Here is an 18,251-nt window from a genome sequence, read left to right as displayed (position 1 = left end):
CGGCGCCCAGCGCGCCCTGGCGCCCCGCTCTCCTGATGCCCAGAGCCCTGAGAGCTGACGCTCAACAGACGCCCCCCCAAGGGCCCGCAGGCACCCCGACGCCCTCCCAGCCCCCGCGGCCCTGGACCTTTGTGCTCCTCTCTTGCTGCCCCAAGATCGGGACCCTAATGCCCCTTCCCCGACACCCTCACAGTGATCGAAGTTCCCTCTTCCGCTATCCCTTCCCCTGGTTCCTGCTGCGCTGGATGCTGCCGAGTCGGACTTGCGTACGAAGTTCTCGGCCAGTCTTCTAGCGCCTCCTGCTGGAGCGCGGCTGGCCCGCCTCGCGCGAGACTGTGGCAGCCGGGACAGCCGTGTCCCGATCGCTGACGGTCTGGCGGTCGGTCCTCATAACCCTCTTAGGCCCATTGTCCAAGGGGTCAGGACTGCCCTCAGACAACCCTCCGCAGCCCTTGGCCCGTTCCCTTGACGCTTAGAGACATCGGGGGCCGCAGCGCCGAGGCTCTAGTGAAGACAGACCTCGGACTGTCCCCAGACTGGGCCTCACGGGGCGGGACGCCGGGGTGGGCACTTTTGGAGAGAGGCCGGGCCCGGTGTGCTCGGGAGCAGGGAGTTTAGGACCCAGGGGCAGCCCGGGGCGGCCCTCTGGGCAGCGGGAGATCCTCCCCCCACCTTCCCCGCCGGCTGAGCGGCTCAGATGTCCGAGTAGCGGCGGCTCTCGCGCTCCGCATCCTCTGTCTGCGGCGGCGGGGGCTGGCGGCCCCGGCCCCTGCCCGGCCCCCTCCCCCAACCCCATGCCTCAGCTCTAACCCCGCCGCCCTCCCCCGCGGGGGGCATTTCCCCGGGTCCCCTGCCCGCCCCGTCCAAGTCAGGCGCCATGAACGACCAGTACCACCGGGCGGCTCGGGACGGCTACCTGGAACTCCTCAAGGAGGCCACCAGGAAGGAGCTGAACGCCCCCGACGAGGATGGCATGACCCCCACCCTCTGGGCTGCTTACCACGGCAACCTGGAGTCACTGCGCCTCATCGTGAGTCGAGGGTGAGTACCCCCCTGTCCCCACCCAGGCCCCGCCGGGGAGGACTGAGAGTCTCAGGGCCGCTCTAGGCCCCTGAGACGCCACCCCCCAACTCCACGGCATCTCCCCACCCCCCCTCCGCTGAGCCACCCTCTTCCCTAGGACAGACCCTAAGATGGAACCTTGGAGATTGGCAGTCGTGGGAGGAGGAAACAAACTGAGGCCTGTGACATTTGTGACCTGGTTGTGGGGCTAGGAGGAGAGGGACTGGGACATGGGGGTCCATGATTGTGGGAGGGGCTTCAGAGTGAGGAGAAGGTGGGAGGGATCTCCTGGGTGGGTAGCACCAGGAAGCAAGAGTGAAGGGCATAGTGAGACTGGGAGAGAAAGAGCAGACGCCTCAGAGGGGCCGGAAGGGGGGCTGGGAAAGGAGAAGCTCTTCACTGCCCACCCCCAGCCTGTGGTCCAAGGGGTCCAGCCGGTGCCCACACCTCCCCACACACTGGATTTCACACAGCTCTCTCCCCGCTCATTCCTGGGATTCCTGTGGGCACTGTCCACAGTACCAAGTGTCACTCGGTTCAGCCACCCCATTAACTCCCTCTGTGCCCCTCCCCCACCACGGGCTCCATCAACCTCCCTTTGGAGTTGTCTGGGGGGAGGAGTGGGCATTGAATCCAGGTGCCAAGGAAGGGGTTCGAAAGTAGCAGCTGAGGAACGTGGCGTCCAGGGCCACTGACATGGGCTCCCTACGGCTGAATGACCCTGTGGACAGCTTGCCAGCCCCAGCGGTTTAATAAAGAGAAGTCAGGTTGACCTGGGGACCAGGGCGGCCTGGACAAGGAAAAGGGATGTACGAGATGCCCCAGGAGGGTTAACGTGAACATCTCAGGCCCTGGGAAATCATGGTGGAGGGAAAGGGGCCCAGCTGGCCTGGTGCCAGGAGCTGGCCTGTGGTTTGAGCATGGGGTAGGTGGGGAACCCCCCTTTGCCCTCCCTCCACAGCTGCTCCCCGGGCCCAGCAACAGGTGGAAGCAGCCCCTCAGATCAGGCAGCTGAACCATGTTCCAAGATGCCGAGACTGGCCCCTGTCCACGCGAAGAGGGCACACAGTGATCTGCCATCCTGCTCCCCCCTTGGAGAGATTCGTGGGAGGAGGGGACTAGGGGCCCCCCTTGGTGCACCAAACCCCCCAACTCCTACAGAGGGTGAGGGTTGGTGCTTGATGGGGTGTGGGCCAGATGCCCAGTAGCTCCTGTCTCGAAGGACTTGAAGACCAGTAAGGGAAGTGGGGAGGGGAATGCGGGGCTGGGGGGCTGGGGAGTGTGGGCAGGAGCTGTTGAGACAATGAAGTGATTCTTCCTTCAGCCCTGCGGGGTGGCCTCCTCATTAGAGTGGCGCAGAGGGCCTGAGCTAGGTCCCTGAGGGAGGGGCAAGCTTGGAGGAGCCAGGGCGAGGGTGCCCAAGGGGGGCACAGTCTGGCGCGGAGGGTGTTGGAGAGGGCTGCGTGGGTCCCTCGGACCTGCCCGAGCCAGCCGCCTCACAGGGCTCCCGAAGATGGGGCCGCCCTGGGAGGGGAGGGCAGCTGGGCTCAGGCTGCAGGCTGCCCTTCCCCTCCCCTCCAGTCCTGGCTGCCCCCATGTTCCCCTCCTGGCCCAGGCCAAGACCCGACACCTGCTCTCACACGCGGCCTTGCCAGGCCTGGCCCTGCTCCCTGCAGACGTGGCCGTGCCCGGCGACACGCGGGCGCGCACCCTCACACACACCCCCAGGGCTCAGGCCCAGCACACACAACCCTCTCGTCCTCTTTTTCGGTCACTCCTGCACAGGCAGCCACACTCGCCGCCGTGCCCGCCTAGAGACCCAGACTCGGCCCTGGCCCACCACCTCTCTGGGCCAGCTCCCCGCCGGGCCCCATGAATAATTCACTCCTTTCTCTCTGGGCATTAAATATTTATCCCCTGAGATTCCCAACCCGCAGTTCTCTTGGGGAAGGCCCCGCCCCGGCCCCGCCTTCTCTGTCGCCCCACCCACTGCGAGCCCGGAGCCATCTTTAACCCTGGGCTCGCTCGAGCTGCGTCCGGTGGCTCCGGGCTGGGTGTCTCGCGGAGTCGGAGGAGAGATCTCAGGCCGTCGAGTCCCTCTGGTGTGCCCGTGGGGAAGCTCATCCAGGCTGGGCGCTCCCCGCCACCGGCAGCCGCTGCCGACTGCCTGCCTGAGCTTGCGATGGCTCATCACCCCTCCCCGCGTGTCCTCCCTGCAGGGGTGACCCGGACAAGTGTGACATCTGGGGCAACACGCCCCTGCACCTGGCAGCTTCCAATGGCCACCTGCACTGCCTCTCCTTCCTGGTGTCCTTCGGGGCCAACATCTGGTGCCTGGATAACGACCTCCACACGCCGCTGGACATGGCGGCCATGAAGGGCCACCTGGAGTGCGTGCGCTACCTGGACTCCATCGCGGCCAAGCAGAGCAGCCTCAACCCCAAGCTGGTGGGCAAGCTGAAGGACAAGGCCTTCCGCGAGGCGGAGCGGCGCATCCGCGAGTGCGCCAAGATGCAGCGCAAGCACCACGAGCGCATGGAACGGCGCTACCGGCGCGAGCTGGCCGAGCGCTCGGACGCGCTCAGCTTCTCCAGCCTCACGTCCAGCACCCTGAGCCGCCGGCTGCAGCATCTGGCGCTCGGCAGCCACCTGCCCTACTCGCAGGCCACGCTGCACGGCACCGCCAAGGGCAAGACCAAGATCCAGAAGAAGCTGGAGCGGCGCAAGCAGGGCGGCGAAGGCACCTTCAAGATCTCCGAGGACGGCCGCAAGAGCGTGCGCTCGCTCTCGGGCCTGCAGCTGGGCAGTGACGTGATGTTTGTGCGCCAGGGCACCTACGCCAACCCCAAGGAGTGGGGCCGCGCCCCGCTCCGGGACATGTTCCTCTCCGACGAGGACAGCGTCTCCCGTGCCACACTGGCGGCCGAGCCTGCGCGCTCGGAGGCCAGCACCGACTCAGGCCACGACTCCCTGTTCACCCGCCCGGGCCTGGGCACCATGGTGTTCCGCAGGAACTACCTGAGCAGCGGACTGCACGGCCTGGGCCGCGAGGACGCGGCCCTGGACGGCGCGGGCACGCCGCGGGGTCGGCTTCAGAGCTCCCCCAGCCTCGACGACGACAGCCTGGGCAGTGCCAACAGCCTGCAGGACCGCAGCTGCGGGGAGGAGCTGCCCTGGGACGAGCTGGACTTGGGCCTGGATGAGGACCTGGAGCCCGAGACGAGCCCGCTGGAGACGTTCCTGGCCTCCCTGCACATGGAGGACTTCACCTCCATCCTGCGGCAGGAGAAGATCGACCTCGAGGCGCTCATGCTGTGCTCGGACCTCGACCTCCGCAGCATCAGCGTCCCCCTGGGACCCCGCAAGAAGATCATGGGGGCCGTGCGGAGGCGGAGGCAGGCGCTGGAGCGCCCGCCGGCCCTGGAGGACACAGAGTTGTGAGTGCCCAGAGCCTCGGCGGGGATGGGAAGATAGGGCTTGTAAGGCCCTGGGGTGGGCGTGGATCTGTCTGCCTTTTCGGGTGGGGGCTAATTAGGTCGCCGTCAGTTCCAAGAGGCCCCACGTATTTACCCCCAATTCGGAAAAAGAAGCTGCCAATTTACATTGCTGATGTCAAATGCACCTCGATTTTGAAGAAGTCAAAATGCAGGAAAATGGGTGTTTTTGTATGGATAAGACCCAGTAGTCATAGTGATCACAGCCGGGACGTTTTGAGCCCTCCCTTCTCCTGGGTACTGGAGTCGCCCTTGCACAAGTCCTCTCATGTGCAGGGGCTATATCATCCCCATCTTACAGGTGAGCAAGTGGAGGTTCAGAGGCTTAGAGTAGCTCACCCAAGGTCCTGCTGCTGCTCAGCGCAGAGCTGGGCCTGATCCCTGGTCTGTGTGGCTCTAGAGCCTAGGGAGGGCAAGGCGACGCCCGTGGGCTGGAGGGTGTGGCAGCCAGTCGTCTCACCAAATGCCCAAGCCCTCAAGGCAGATATTTTACCTACTGGTCCCTGAACCTTGTAACCAGAAACATGAGCAGATGCTCTCAACAGGGCCAACAGTGGCCTTGAGGGCAGAGTTGTCATGTTCAAAAAGCCATCATGGGGAGCCCAAGGCTGCTGTCAAACTGGCAATGCTGTTGGCCCATCCCTGCCCTGACTCTCCATCCTGGCATCCCACAAGCCCAGCAAACACTGCCGCCCCCTTTTGGTATCTATGGCCTTTACCCTGCATGGCTGGGCAGGGCTGGGTTTGGGAGGAAGTCTGGTTTAGAGTTGGGGGCCAGCGTCCCCATCCCTGATCATCAGTCTGCCTAGAGAGGGTAAGTGGTCAGAATATTTGGTCCTGGCTTAAAATGCTGTCTCCAAAGGCCCTTATCTGAGGTCCATTTCTGTCTCTCTCTCCACAGATAACAGGGGCTCCTATCCCCATACCAAAAAGAGTTGCAAGTTGCCACAACCCACGGTGGGACCGCGAGGTCCTCACAGTTGCCAGCCCTGCGGCTCCCCAGCCGCTTCCCGGGAGCAAGGACCATGCGGGACATCTCCCTTGAAAGCCTGTCCCCACTCTGCCGCAGAGGGTATGGCCTGGAGGCACTTGGAAGGCCAAGAGAGTGACTCAGAACATCAATACTGAGGGGTCCTGGGGCCCCTAAGCCACCTCTCTCTGAGTGGCTCTAAAGCACGTGTGCATTCGTGGAAGGCCAGCCCCAGTGCCAGGGCAGGGGCCACTAGATGACCAGCCCATCAGAGCTGGATGGGAGCGTGTGGTGCGAGTGGGCATGGCTTGTCCTGGGGCCGCTGTCTGTCCCCACCCCTCCTCTAAGGGTCCTGTGGTCTGCTCAGTCTGGAGACTCCCCTCCTACATTTTTGTGCAGGAAGAGTTTGGGCTGCCTCCCCTCCCCCTGTGCACCCCAGAGGGGAGGTTCCCAGCTAGACTCTTCAGCCAAATGCCCCAGCTTTAGTCCCCACCCCGCCCCAAGCACGGCCGGGCCCCTTCTCCTTCTCCCACTGGCCATGCTGGGGAGGTGGAGTGCCAGGCTGGGCTGGGGTGGGGGTGACCGGTGCCCTTCCAGCCTACCCCGGGGTGGGGCCCAGCCTGACTCCGCCCTCCCCGCCCTGTCCTTCTCCACTCACTCTCTCCTTGGTTGTGCAGCCCGGTGCCCCCAACCCCAGGGACCCCAGAGGGTCAGGGCAATAGATCCAAGGTGCTAGAGCGACTGGCTACAGTATTATGGCCTCGAGGCTCGGCGGGCATCTCTGGGCTGGGGAAAGGCATCTGCCAACTGGCTCAGAGTCTCCCAGGCCCAAACCAGGCAGAGACTGGTTGTGGCTGGGTGTCCAGCCTCGTGTGGGCAAGTCCTGCCATGTGGACACGGGAGCCTGAGGATGTGGATAGTCTAAACTGCTGATTGCCCCCAGGTCCCCAGGGCTCTGGGCAAGGTCTGGAAGCAGCTGGGTGGCTGCCTGATTCTGTGTGGGTAGCGGGTAGGGGGGAGTTCTGCACGGGTCCCTGCTCTGTGATGCTGGTGAGACCAGGGGAAAGGCCAGCCTCAGAGGGTCCTCAGACCAAGGTCACGGATGTGGGAGGGTCACTCAGGAGCCCACACGGTGTGCACATATACACCGCATGCAGATGTGCCCTTCCTCCTCTGTCAACAATGGTGCCCCCGTCCCTGACCTTCAGCTTGGGAAGCAGCTCCTACCGGGAGCATTGCCACAGCCCCCAGCTCCTTCCTGGGCCCCCCTTGGCTGGTGCAGGGGAGAGAGAACCCCCCCCAAACGCCACAGGCCTCCCTCTGGTGTGTCTGAGCGTGAGTCCCTGGGCACACACCTGCTCAGAGCTGGGGGCGTGATGGAGGTGGTCCCTGTCCCCACACTGAAGGCTTGGTCGCCTGCCACTGCCACCCTGAGCCCACCGCAGTCCTTCCCCCCGTCCTCTGGGCCTGGGGCCACCCCCAAGTGCCGACTTGACTTTCCCGGAGCCCCAGGTGCTGCCTTTTCTCTCCTGTTCCCTGTCCGTATACGGCCTCAGCCCCCTCCCTGTTCTCTCAGTGCTGGGGTGGGGCGGGCTCCCCGATTCCCACCACTGTACAAAGTACCCCTCCCTCAGGCTCATTATAATTTTTGTAGAGAACGTTCTCCATCCTTGTCATGCCTGTGTCTTGTTTTAATCATTTGGGGTTGGGAGACGGGTAGGGTGAAGAAAGCAAGAGGGTGGAGGCGGGAGAGGGAGAGGGTCTTTTTGTGCCTATGAGGACTTGACCCTCTTCCTTGGAGGGGGTCCTGGGATAGATGGTAGGGCCCTCCCCCACCCCATGCATCTCTGCAGGGCCCTCCCTCATCCCCGAGTCTTCACCTTGCTCTCTCTCTGGACCCAGAATTTAGAGCTGAGGGAGAGGGAGGGTTCAGAAGAACTGGGACAGGAGACCCCCCCAGCAGCTGAGTGAGGAGGATGGCCCAGGCCTGTCCGCTGCAGCTGCTGAGGGCAGGTCAACACTTCCTGCCTTCCCACCAGGTCTGCCTGAGCTTCTCCAGACATGGGCAGACGCTGTACACTAGGAGTCTGTCACCTATCACCAAGGTCCCATGAGCCCTGATCTCAAGGCCCCACCCACCCCTGGGAGGCCTCCAGTGGGGTCTCCATTTCCCTCATCACCCCAGGCAGCTCATGTGGCAGCCCTATTTAGAGCCCTCCTTTCTCCCAGGGGTAAGGCTTCCCCTTAAGCTGCAGGACAGTGGGCTCTGTTTTCTTAGTCAAGTCTGGGAAAGAACCCTGGAGTCATTTTGTTTCATTCCCTAAGGCTGCTGGGCCAAGTGCTTCTGCCAAGGGCACTTCAAGACAGCCTCTTCCCTCCAGCATCATCAGAAAGGTCCACAGGATGTTAGTGCAGCAAGATCGCCTAGCAACCATCTCATGATTCTAGGCCACCTCCCTCCACTTTACGGATGGAAAACCTGAGCCCTATGGAGGGGAAAGTCCAGACCCAGAACACAGGCCTCCTGACTGCTGCCATGCTCTCCTCGCCCCCAGGCTGCCAAGGGGGCCGAGATTCTGCCCTCGGATGCTCCTCGTGGTTCCTCTGCCCTGCGACCCCTACTGGCCGTCCTGGTCACTGCACCTACCTCACGAAAGACCAGCCTCCTGGCGCCGGTGGTCCAGGGAAGGACATGGGGGTGAGGACTCGCAAAGACAAGATAGAGGAGGTCGGAGCTTCAGCGTGGAGGCAGAGACTAACCGGAAGCAGTGGGGGCTGGAGCTTCCATGGGTCAGCGTAGCTGGGGGGTAGAAGACTGGGGTGCAGGAGCAGGTGTGGCTCCAGGAAGCCTGAGGGTACTTTAAACACAGTGAAGGGAAGAACTTTACTCGGTAGGGACTCAGCTTTCTCTACTCGTCCCCCTAAAAATTTAGATGGAGGTTAGGGAAATTCTAAAAAGGTAGAATAATCAATGATTCTTCGCTTTTGGGGATTAGAATCTGGTGCCAATATGGACACTTGCCCTGGGAAAATGCACGTTGAAATACGTATACACTCATATACAACTTTCCTCGTAATTCCAGACAGCTCCTGAAGTGCGGAGAGGTCCGGGGACCCCAGGTCAAGAAGCATTAGTTAGACTGCTGTGAAGTTACATCATAAATGAGATTACCGATTTGTTGGAGGTGGGAGTGGTGGAATGAATCAGAGGCAGGAAGGACCTCCGGGTATGTGGCACGGACTTCTCTCTCTCTTTTTTTTTGGCTGCTCCGGGCAGCATGCGGGATCTTAGTTCCCCGGCCAGGGATCGAACTCCTGCCCCTGCAGTGGAAGCGCGGAGTCTTAACCACTGGACTGCCAGGGAAGTCCCACAGACTTCTCATTTTACAGATGAAGTAACCGGGGCCGCATGGCAAGGGGCTGGCCAAAGATCACAGAACAGTCAAGTGGGCAAAGTGACACTAGGTCTCGTGATGCTTCCCATGGTGCCAGCTGCCTCCTGTGCCCAAGTTAGACCAGTCCTGGACAGCACCATACCCCTGTCCTCCCAGCATGTGCCTGTGTCACCTTCTCTGAGACAAGCCTGGGTTGTACGGGAGGTGGCCGTACTCAGGAGACAGCCTGATCTGGGGAGCAAAACTGGCTCTGCCCCTTTTTAGTTGTGTTGCCTTAGGCAAGTTACCCAGCCTCTCGGAGTCTGTTTCCTCATCTGCAAAATAGGTATTACAATTTATTATAATATATCAATAAGCGTTAACCCCATAGGTCATTAGGAGGGTGAAATGGTGATGCGCGGAAAGCACTTAACATGCTGCCCGATATTTACTGCACATCAGTTACTAATGATCACAGTTATTGGTGGTCTGAAACAGGCCCATGGGGCACTCCTTGCATCTGTGGTCCCAGCCACCCAGTAGGTGAGTCCTAGGCAGTTCCAGGGAGCAGTCCTGCTTTTCTGACCCCTGTATAAGAGTGAACCCCAGCCGCACCCACCAATCACACTAGCTTCTGGAGACGGCTCTGCGGGCATCCTCATCTGACCAGCAGGGGGCGTTGACAATCCAGCCAGCGGTTAAGAAATAGCTAGCCCCCATCTAGTGGAAGGACCCAGCGAGAAGCCAGAGCTGTTCCTGAGGCGCCCAAGGAGCTGGGTGTCTTTTATGGCGGGGGAGTCGCATACCCACTGGCCTGGGCCCACATCACGCTACTGTCTGAACTTCACCAAGGCAGGTGAGGGGTTTTAGCCTTCATAGGTGAAGATATTGAGTATCAGAAAGGTTTTCTGATGTGCCCAAGGTCCCAGTGAATTAAGAAAAGTTCAGGATCCCTGACCTTTGTCCCTTCTGCCACCCCTATGCCCAGAGGTAAGCTTTCAAGGTTTTACTATCAATTGTTGAGAGCTTGTAAGGTGTCAGGTGCTTATGTTAAGCACTTTATATACATTCACCCCTCACAATAAAATCACAACCCTATAAAACAAGGACCATATTATGATTATTATCCCCTTTTACAGGTGGGAAAACAGAGGGTCAGAGCAGTGATATGACTTGCCCAAAGTCACAGAACTATTAGGTGGTGAACTAGGCCTCAAGGACAAATGTCCGTGATACTGAAACCTGCGGGCCTAAGCCTGCGGACCTGACCACGGTGCTGTAGGCCCCCATGCACTTGTACTGTACCCTTTGGTGGGGGTTGTCCTTGATCTTGGGTCCCCTTGACCTGGGCATGCCCGGTCCTGAGCAGGTGCCAGACTCAGCCTGAGGTGGGGTGGGGACATGCTGGCAGCTTCAGCAGCCCAAGCACATGGTCTGAGACAGCGCTCACCTGCCCTGGGGGGAGCTGGGCTGAGAGAGGGCAGGTCGGGTCATGGGGCCACCGGACAGGATACTGCAGGACAGTTTGGGAGGGTAAAAGCTTTCTGTCTCAAGCCTGCCGAGATGGGGGAGCAGGCCTGCAGAAGTACTTCCTTCCAAACAGAGAGTCTGCCTGCTTTCTTTTTGTCTTCTTGTCTCTTGGTCCCATTTCTCCCTGTGACGCTGGGACTCCTGGTGTCATCCTCTCTCCCCCTCTTTCTATTATCTCATCTCTCCAGGCCTCAGTCTCTCTTGGTGTCTGTGACATAATCAGAAATAGATAACTGGTCTCTGCTCCTGGCTCCTGACACAGAGCTCCTAAATCCCTTGGAATTTCCTGGGATGACAGGAGCATCTTTTGTTCTAATGGGGTGACTCTGGGTGGGCTCTTTGACGGCTTCAGGATGGGGGCTGGTCACCAGAAAGACCAGGCCACGATTAGAAGCTTGAAACTTTCAGCGCCACCCCCCATCCTTTGTGGGGAGGGGAGAGGGGCTGGAGGTTGAGTTAATAATTGATCATGATGAAACCTCCATAAAAATCCCTGAACGACAGGGTTCGGAGAGCTTCTTCTGAGTTGGTGAACGCATCCACGTGCCGACTCCACGTGGAGTTGGGTACAGAGGCTCCTGAACTTGGGACCCTCCTGTACCCTATGTATCTCTTCATCTGGCTGTTCACGCATAGCCTTTATAATAAACCAGTAAATGTAAGTAAAGTGCTTTTCTGAGCTCTGTGAGCTGTTCTAGAAAATTATCGAAGCTGAGGTGGTGGGTTGTGGGAACCCCCGAATTTGTAACCAAGCTGTCTCAAGCCGAGTCAGGCTGGCTCCCGCTGTGCCGTGTCTCATCACGATGGAGGGCATTTATTGAGCGCCTGCTGTATGTCAGCACTTGATATCTGTGATTTCGGTGAATCCTCATGACAGCCTCATTTAATAATGACAGGGGATTATTAAACCCATTTGACAGAGGAGAAAACCGAGACTCCAAGACACCAAGTCGTTGCTCAGGTCACATAGCCAGTTAGAGCACAAACAGGGCCTGACTCGTCGTCTGTGTGACCCTGGACTGGCTACCTCTCATCACCCCATTTCCTCCAGGAAGGCTGAGGGCAGTGAGCCCTCCCTGGGTTTCTATCGCTGAATGACTAAGTCCTATGGGATTTGGAGCCCGAGGTGGGGAAACTTCTGGCAAGTCCATTCAGAGCCCCAAATGCTTGGTCTTTCAAGAAAGCTCTTGGGGCATGCAGTGTGGTGAGCCCTGGAAAGCTGCAAATCCCCCGGGCACTATTTCTACCTTCATCTACTCTGACTTCTTTATTCCACAGGCCCGGGAAGGTCTGCATGGGCAAGTGTTCTGAGGGCTGCGGGACCCTCTCCCTGCTCTGGATGTACACACATCTGGGAGGTTGCCCCACTGGACCCTGAACGGTAACGGGTGGGCAGGGGAGGGGGCTTTCTCCGGGGCAACAGCAGCTACCAGTGGAGGCTGGCCCCTGACCTCACTGCCCCACGGGGGCTCTCTTTATCCCACAGAATCAAACTGCCCCTCACAGCACTGTCTCTTCAAGTCTCACCACAGCCATCTGAGCAGGGCAAGGGCAGGAAGGCATTATTTACAAGCCCCATTTTCTAGATGTGGCAACTGAGGTTCAGGGGGGCCAATGACCTGCTAGGAACTGCGTGAGCCAGGATGGCTAGTCTGGGCCATTCGCACTGCTGCACGCGGCCAGCTGCCTTCTCAGAACACGTATCCAGGGGCTTCCCTGGTGGCGCAGTGGTTGAGAATCTGCCTGCCAATGCAGGGGACACGGGTTCGAGCCCTGGTCTGGGAAGATCCCACATGCCGCGGAGCGACTAGGCCCGTGAGCCACAATTACTGAGCCTGCGCGTTTGGAGCCTGTGCTCCGCAACAAGAGAGGCCGCGACAGTGAGAGGCCCGCGCACCATGATGAAGAGTGGCCCCCACTTGCCGCAACTAGAGAAAGCCCCCAAAAAAAGAACCCGTATTTAGCACTTTCTACATACCGGGCACAGCAAACCCATGAGAATGGTACCACTGCCCTGCCTCACGGGTAAGGAAACCGGGGCTCAGGCAGGTTAAGTCATTTCTCCCAGCCTCTGAGTGCAGAAGTGTCAGGGATGTGGGATTCACACCCCAAACTCTGGCTCTTTCCGTGGCGGCCCCAGCCTCCCCCATTCACTGTGCCGCCTCCCCCAGCGCTCACTCTGCACGAGGGTGGCTCAGGGGCTCCCCAGGTCAGAACAGGGGCTCAGCTGGCCAGGTCTGGGGAGGTGGGATGGGGGATAGGTGGCCCTCACTGCCTCTTCTTCCTCCGTTCCTGTTGTCTCCTCCTGCTCAGCCTCTCAGCTGTACCACGGATTGCCCTGTGCCCATGTGTGTGCGTGTGTGTGTGTGTGTGTGTGTGTGTGTGTGTGTGACGTGGCGAGGACCCTGATGTGGACCCGTGCATGCATGGGGTGGGTGTAGTGGACCCAAAGCTTCCCCTGAAGATTGTATGTATTTGTGAGCCTGAGTGTGCTTGTGTGTCTCTGTAGTTTTGCTCATTTATCTTTACTTCGGGGTTTCCAAGATTCCCAGAGGAGAGGTGTGTGCACGTGTGTGTGCATGTGAGTGTGTGAGCACACACTCACAGAGGCTCCATGACTTTGTCTAGAGTCTATTTTAGACTCCTCCTCCCACCTATTATCTGCTTTTAGGGCCCCAGCTCCTTTAGACTGGAAGTTTGAAGCTCTGGCCGCCCGCCTCCCCGGCCCCATCCCTCACCTTGAACTGAGGGTTCCCGCAAAGCTCCCTCCAGGCTCCCTCTCGGTGACAGGCTTGTTGGGGTCAGAGCCCCAGGGGAGGGGGTGGGCGGGAGGGGGAGAAGGACCAGTGGTCCAGAAGGCAGGGAATGGGGTAGACACAAATCTACCTTTTGGGGCAGTCAAGGTACCAAGGGGCCTGGTGGGCCCTTCCCCTGGGTTGCGGTACCCAGATTGGGCTCACAGCTCTGATACTTGCTGGGAAGACCAATTTGTTATTCCAAGCCTCAATGTTTTTCGTCTGTAAGTGGGGATAATTATACCCCACATCATAGGCCAGTTGTGTGGATAAACTACATAGAGCACTTATCGGAGCCTTGACACCCAGTAGGTAGACGACCAGCCCGGGGACCTGGTGGAAGGGAATCTGGAGATGGGGGAGGGCTCAGTGGGCACCAGCCAGGCCTGGGCATCCCTGAGCTGGTGGCAGAGAGAACTGTCATGCTGGGTTGTCCCCCAAATGCCCCTTTTCATGCTCATCACACCTGCACAGTATTGCAGAGCAGAAGTGGGAGGAGTCATCACACGCCTGAAGCCCAGCCCTCTACACACACACACACACACACACACACACACACACAAAATGTGGGCAAGGAGGAGAATAGAGGGAGTGAGCATGTTCAAGCCCTTTTCTCACTGGAAATGGAAGCCACTTATGAGTATCATTACTGATACCAGTATATGTTAGATTTAAACCGTAACAATAGCTAACGTAACAATAATGTTATAATTACAATAGCCCAAGAAATGGCATTACCTTGGTGCTAATGCATCTACCTTGAGCATTTGCCCTTTTATTACCTACCTGGTAAAGTACATAGTATCACCTTCATCCACTCCGAATCACCCTCTCCGAAAATTGAGGCCCAGAGAAGCCAAGTGATTTACCTAAGGTCACACAGCAAGGACGGGAACCTGGGGGTGTCTGTGTCTAGAGACCCCCTCCAGACACTGTCCTCAGCTGCCTCCACACTGTGCAAGAGTCTCGGCCCTTACTCCCCCCTCCAGCCCTGGCACTCACCCCACCAGGACCCCACACCCCCTTCAGGCTGCTGCATACCCCAGAGTCACTCACACACACCGGACTGTGGTGTTGCCCTGATGCAGGGGGAGGGGCCAGATGACCCTTGGAAAACTTCATGAGGCGGCAGTCTGTGTGGCTGAGCTCCAGCCTTGGGTTTTCTATTACCTAAGTTGCTGAGGAAGCCTGGGCCTCGGTTCCTGTAAGGTGGGGACAGACGGATGGCCCCAGAGCCTCAGCAGCACCCCCGCCAGCTCAAGGTCGGGCCCTTTTCCCTCACCCCTCTCGCTCCCTGACCTGCCTCTGGGCCATCACCCACCTGGCTGTGTCCCCGCAGAATGGCGAGATAGAGGCCGCAGGTAACTACGGAAGCCTGGGGGAGGGTCCTTGAAGGTGAGGCTGTTGCTGAGATGCCCCGTCCATGTGGCCCGGCCCTGCTGGAGCCAGAAGCACTTGGGGGGCTAGTCCCACCCTCAGCTGACCAAGATCTGAGCCAGAGGCCAGGCCACTTCTCCCCTAGCTCACTCAGCCCCACCCCTGTGAATAATGCCACTTGCCCCATGGAGCTGGGCCTCCCTGGGCTTTGATGATTTGGGGGGTGGCATCCATGGGTGGAAGACAAGAAAGGGTTAAAGACCCATTCACCTAGACTTAGAGCACATAAATGGCTATATTGCTGGCAGGAGGTGCCTTTCTAATCCACCATGTGCCCCCCAGCCTCCCAGTCCTGACCCTCCAAGTCTCCAAATCCATCCCTGACTCTCAGGATTCCCCCTCCAGGCCCTGGGGCCAGGGCTGGTCTCCCTCCCACCCTACACCAACCACAACAATAATTAACCCCAATGAACCCCAGCAAATAGAGATCTGGATCGCAGAAGGGAGGACTCATCACTGCCCCGGGGTGGGGAACTCCGGAGGTCCCAGCAAGGCCAAACCCAGCATCATCTAACACCACAGCCCCCATGCTATTGATGCCTGGGTAGGTCCATGAGCACCCAGCCTCTTGGGGTCAGAGAGGAGGGCTCACTTGTCTCAGGCTTGGACTGGAGTCTTTTCCACCATCTATTTTTTTTAAAAAAGATTTATGTATTTATTTAGGCTGTGCTGGGTCTTAGTTGTGGCATACGGGATCTTTTTTTTTTTTTAGTTGCAGCATGAGGACTTCTTAGTTGCGGCACGCATGTGGGATCTAGTTCCCCGACCAGGGATCAAGCCCAGGCCCCCTGCATTGGGAGCACGGAGTCTTACCCACTGGATCACCAGGGAAGTCCCTACCATCCATTCTTTTTAAAAAACTTTTTTATCTCTTCCTTCCATTCTCTTGAGTCAGGTTTCCTAATCTTTCCACGCAACCATCTAATCATTTATTCAACAAATGTTTACTGAGCACCTACTATGTGCCACTCACCGTGCGAGGCCCCAGGGAAGCAGTGCCGTCCAAAGAACAGGAAGGACCTGTCTCTCCACCAAGCCCCAGCCCCTTCTCCTTCAGGCAGCCTGTTTTGACTCACACGAGCCTGTCCATCAGCTAGTAAATATTGAGCTCTGGTACAAGACACTGTGCTGGGCCCGATGGGTGTGTGAGTGTGTGTTGGGGGGCAGGCAGGTTAGAAGTTATGGAGGAGGTTCAGGGAAACATAAGGAAGATGTGTGCAGGGTTGGTGCCCTTGGGAAGCTCCCAGTGCAGTTGGCGATGGGACCAAGACTGGCTGTGTGGCTGTTAATACCACTTGCTCTTCCCGGGCACATAGGAAGGCTACAGTCCCAAGTCTATCTGTAGTTATACAGTAAATCCTTGTTGCCTATCTATTTTATGTATAGTAATTTGTATCTGTTAATCCCATAACACAGGGAACTATATTCAGTATTTTGTAATAACCTATAATGGAAAATAATCTGAAATGTATATATGTGTATATATATATATATATATATATATATATAACTGAATCACTTTGTTGTACACCTGAAACTAACACAATATTGTAAGTCAACTAGTACTTCAAGTTTTTTGATTTTTAATTTGCATTTCCCTAGAGACTAATGACATGGAGCATCTTTTCATGTGCTTATTGGCCATTTGTACATTTTCTTTGGTGAACTGTCTATTCAAGTCTTTCGGATGTTTGTTTTTCCCCCCATCTCCCAACCCACAGCCCCTCCCCCTGCCATCTACACCCAAAGTACCCTCTTGTTCTAACTTTGTTCTAAATTAAGTCTGCTTCTCCCCAAGGAGGCTACCAGTCAGCCCCAGTCCACGGGGGTTCTTTGCTCCTCTGAGCTCCTCTAATACTTGTCCACCTCTACGACACAGCATTTGCCTCCTTCCAGCACCACTTAGATGTCCAGAGGGCAGCCCAGGCCTGGAGAGGGGCTTCCTGGTACCAGGAAGTTCCCCAGTCTATAGAATAAAAGCAGAAGGATTCCGCCCTTATAGAATTACAATGTTGCATGTTAATATCGAATATGCTTTTAAAAATTGTAGGTATCGGGCTTCCCTGCTGGCGCAGTGGTTAAGAATCCGCCTGCCAATGCAGGGAACACGGGTTCTAGCCTTGGTCCGGGAAGATTCCACATGCCGCGGAGCAACTAAGCCCGTGTGCCACAACTACTGAGCCTGCACACTGCAACTACTGAAGCCCGTGCTCCTAGAGTCTGTGCTCCGCAACAAGAGAAGCCACCACAATGAGAAGCCCGCGCACCGCAATGAAGAGTAGCCCCCGCTCGCCACAACTAGAGAAAGCCCGCGCACAGCAACAAAGACCCAATGCAGCCAAAAATAAATAAATAAAATTCATTAATTAAAAAAAAATTGTAGGTATCCCCTCCCTGAAAATGCTAGTATGTTTGAGAAGGAAGAATCTCTGATAAAAACAAAAGATGATTGGATTTAGAGGAGACTTCCTGGATTTGAGTTCTAGTTTTGCCATTTAATAACTGTGGGGTGACTGTGGGCAGATCTGGGCCCCCATCAATTACATGGGGATGATGTCATCCTCACAGGGTTGTGGGGAATACACCAAACCTAAGAAGTACCCGGAAGTCAGTGGTAAACTGTAAGGAGCAAGACGTGTGTGTGGTGAGAACTGGCCTATTAAATTGTTAGCCCTTTTGAATATCGAGCTGGTAAAGAAATCTTGCCCTTTTATAAAAAATTGGAGGGATAAACTCATACGAAATCGTGAAGGAAAACGCCAAGGAAGACAGAGGAATCAAAGTCTTAAGTGTTCCTGACCCTCTTTCACAGACTTCTCCTCCATCTCTTCCCTCCCGCCACCTTCCCCTCTTCCTCCCCCTCCCCCTCCCCCTCTCCAAAGGTCTCCTGGGGCCAGCGCTGCTGCCCTCACCATCCCAGACCTCATTTTTAAAGGGACTTCAATATAAAACCAGGGGGAAAGTTAAACAAAAAAGAAAAAGGAGAAAGGACCCTCAGAAGCCGAGAAGGGTGTTTGCAGAACACAGTGGCTTGTGCTCCTGGGGCCAAGGCCAGCCTCCAGCAGCGCTGGGTCAGGGCCTGGGCTGATGGGAAGGGCTAGAACGGGTGCTGCTCCCAAGTCTTGGGGGCTGTTTGCCTTGGCCTTCAGACCCGGGCACCGCCCCCGAGTGAGCGGCACTGCAGAGGGACCCCACCTGGAATGGTGAGCTCTGAACGTGTTTTCTCTTAGCTATCCCTTCTCACCCCCAAAGCCACTGGGCTGGGGAGCCAACCCTCCACGGGTCACCGCTGCTAAAGCCGGATTCGAAGGGGTGCCCCCACTACCCCACTGGTCTGGGTAGAGAGACGCCTTGAATTTTCTGTCCCACGAATTCAAAACTATTTTCGTGCACTGTTTAAGGTACTGAAGATACAGCTTGAGCAAAATCGGCAAAGTGAGGCCTGTCGGCACCAGCGTCCAGTCTGTCGGTGGAGACAGGGAACAAATGTCCGTGTCTTGTGTGGGAGAGGCCGCTAAGTGCTACTGAGAAAAATACTTAAGCTATGGGATAAAAATGGTACCACAAACCCGAGCGGGGTGCGGGGTCC

The 18,251-nt window shown here is 57.5% G+C and overlaps 1 protein-coding gene across 2 annotated transcripts; it reads left to right on the top strand.

The window, feature by feature from the left end:
- Positions 1-694: 694 nt before the first annotated feature.
- On the top strand, positions 695-7,191 carry USH1G (USH1 protein network component sans). Of its 2 annotated transcripts, XM_036837698.1 has the most exons (3): positions 837-1,041; positions 3,282-4,499; positions 5,458-7,191. In XM_036837698.1, the coding sequence occupies exons 1-3, from the start codon at positions 878-880 to the stop codon at positions 5,459-5,461; spliced, it is 1,386 nt and encodes a 461-aa protein (XP_036693593.1). In that variant the 5' UTR covers positions 837-877; the 3' UTR covers positions 5,462-7,191. The 2 variants fall into 2 exon arrangements, with proteins under 2 accessions (XP_036693594.1, XP_036693593.1); XM_036837699.1 differs by lacking the exon at positions 5,458-7,191 and having other exon boundaries at positions 695-1,041; positions 3,282-4,503.
- Positions 7,192-18,251: the final 11,060 nt, after the last annotated feature.

The sequence above is a fragment of the Balaenoptera musculus genome, chromosome 20 (assembly GCF_009873245.2).
Source record: "Balaenoptera musculus isolate JJ_BM4_2016_0621 chromosome 20, mBalMus1.pri.v3, whole genome shotgun sequence".
Classification (NCBI taxonomy): Eukaryota; Metazoa; Chordata; class Mammalia; order Artiodactyla; family Balaenopteridae; genus Balaenoptera; species Balaenoptera musculus.
Note: the sequence above shows the minus strand (reverse complement) of the source record. Positions and strands in the feature narration are given on the sequence as shown.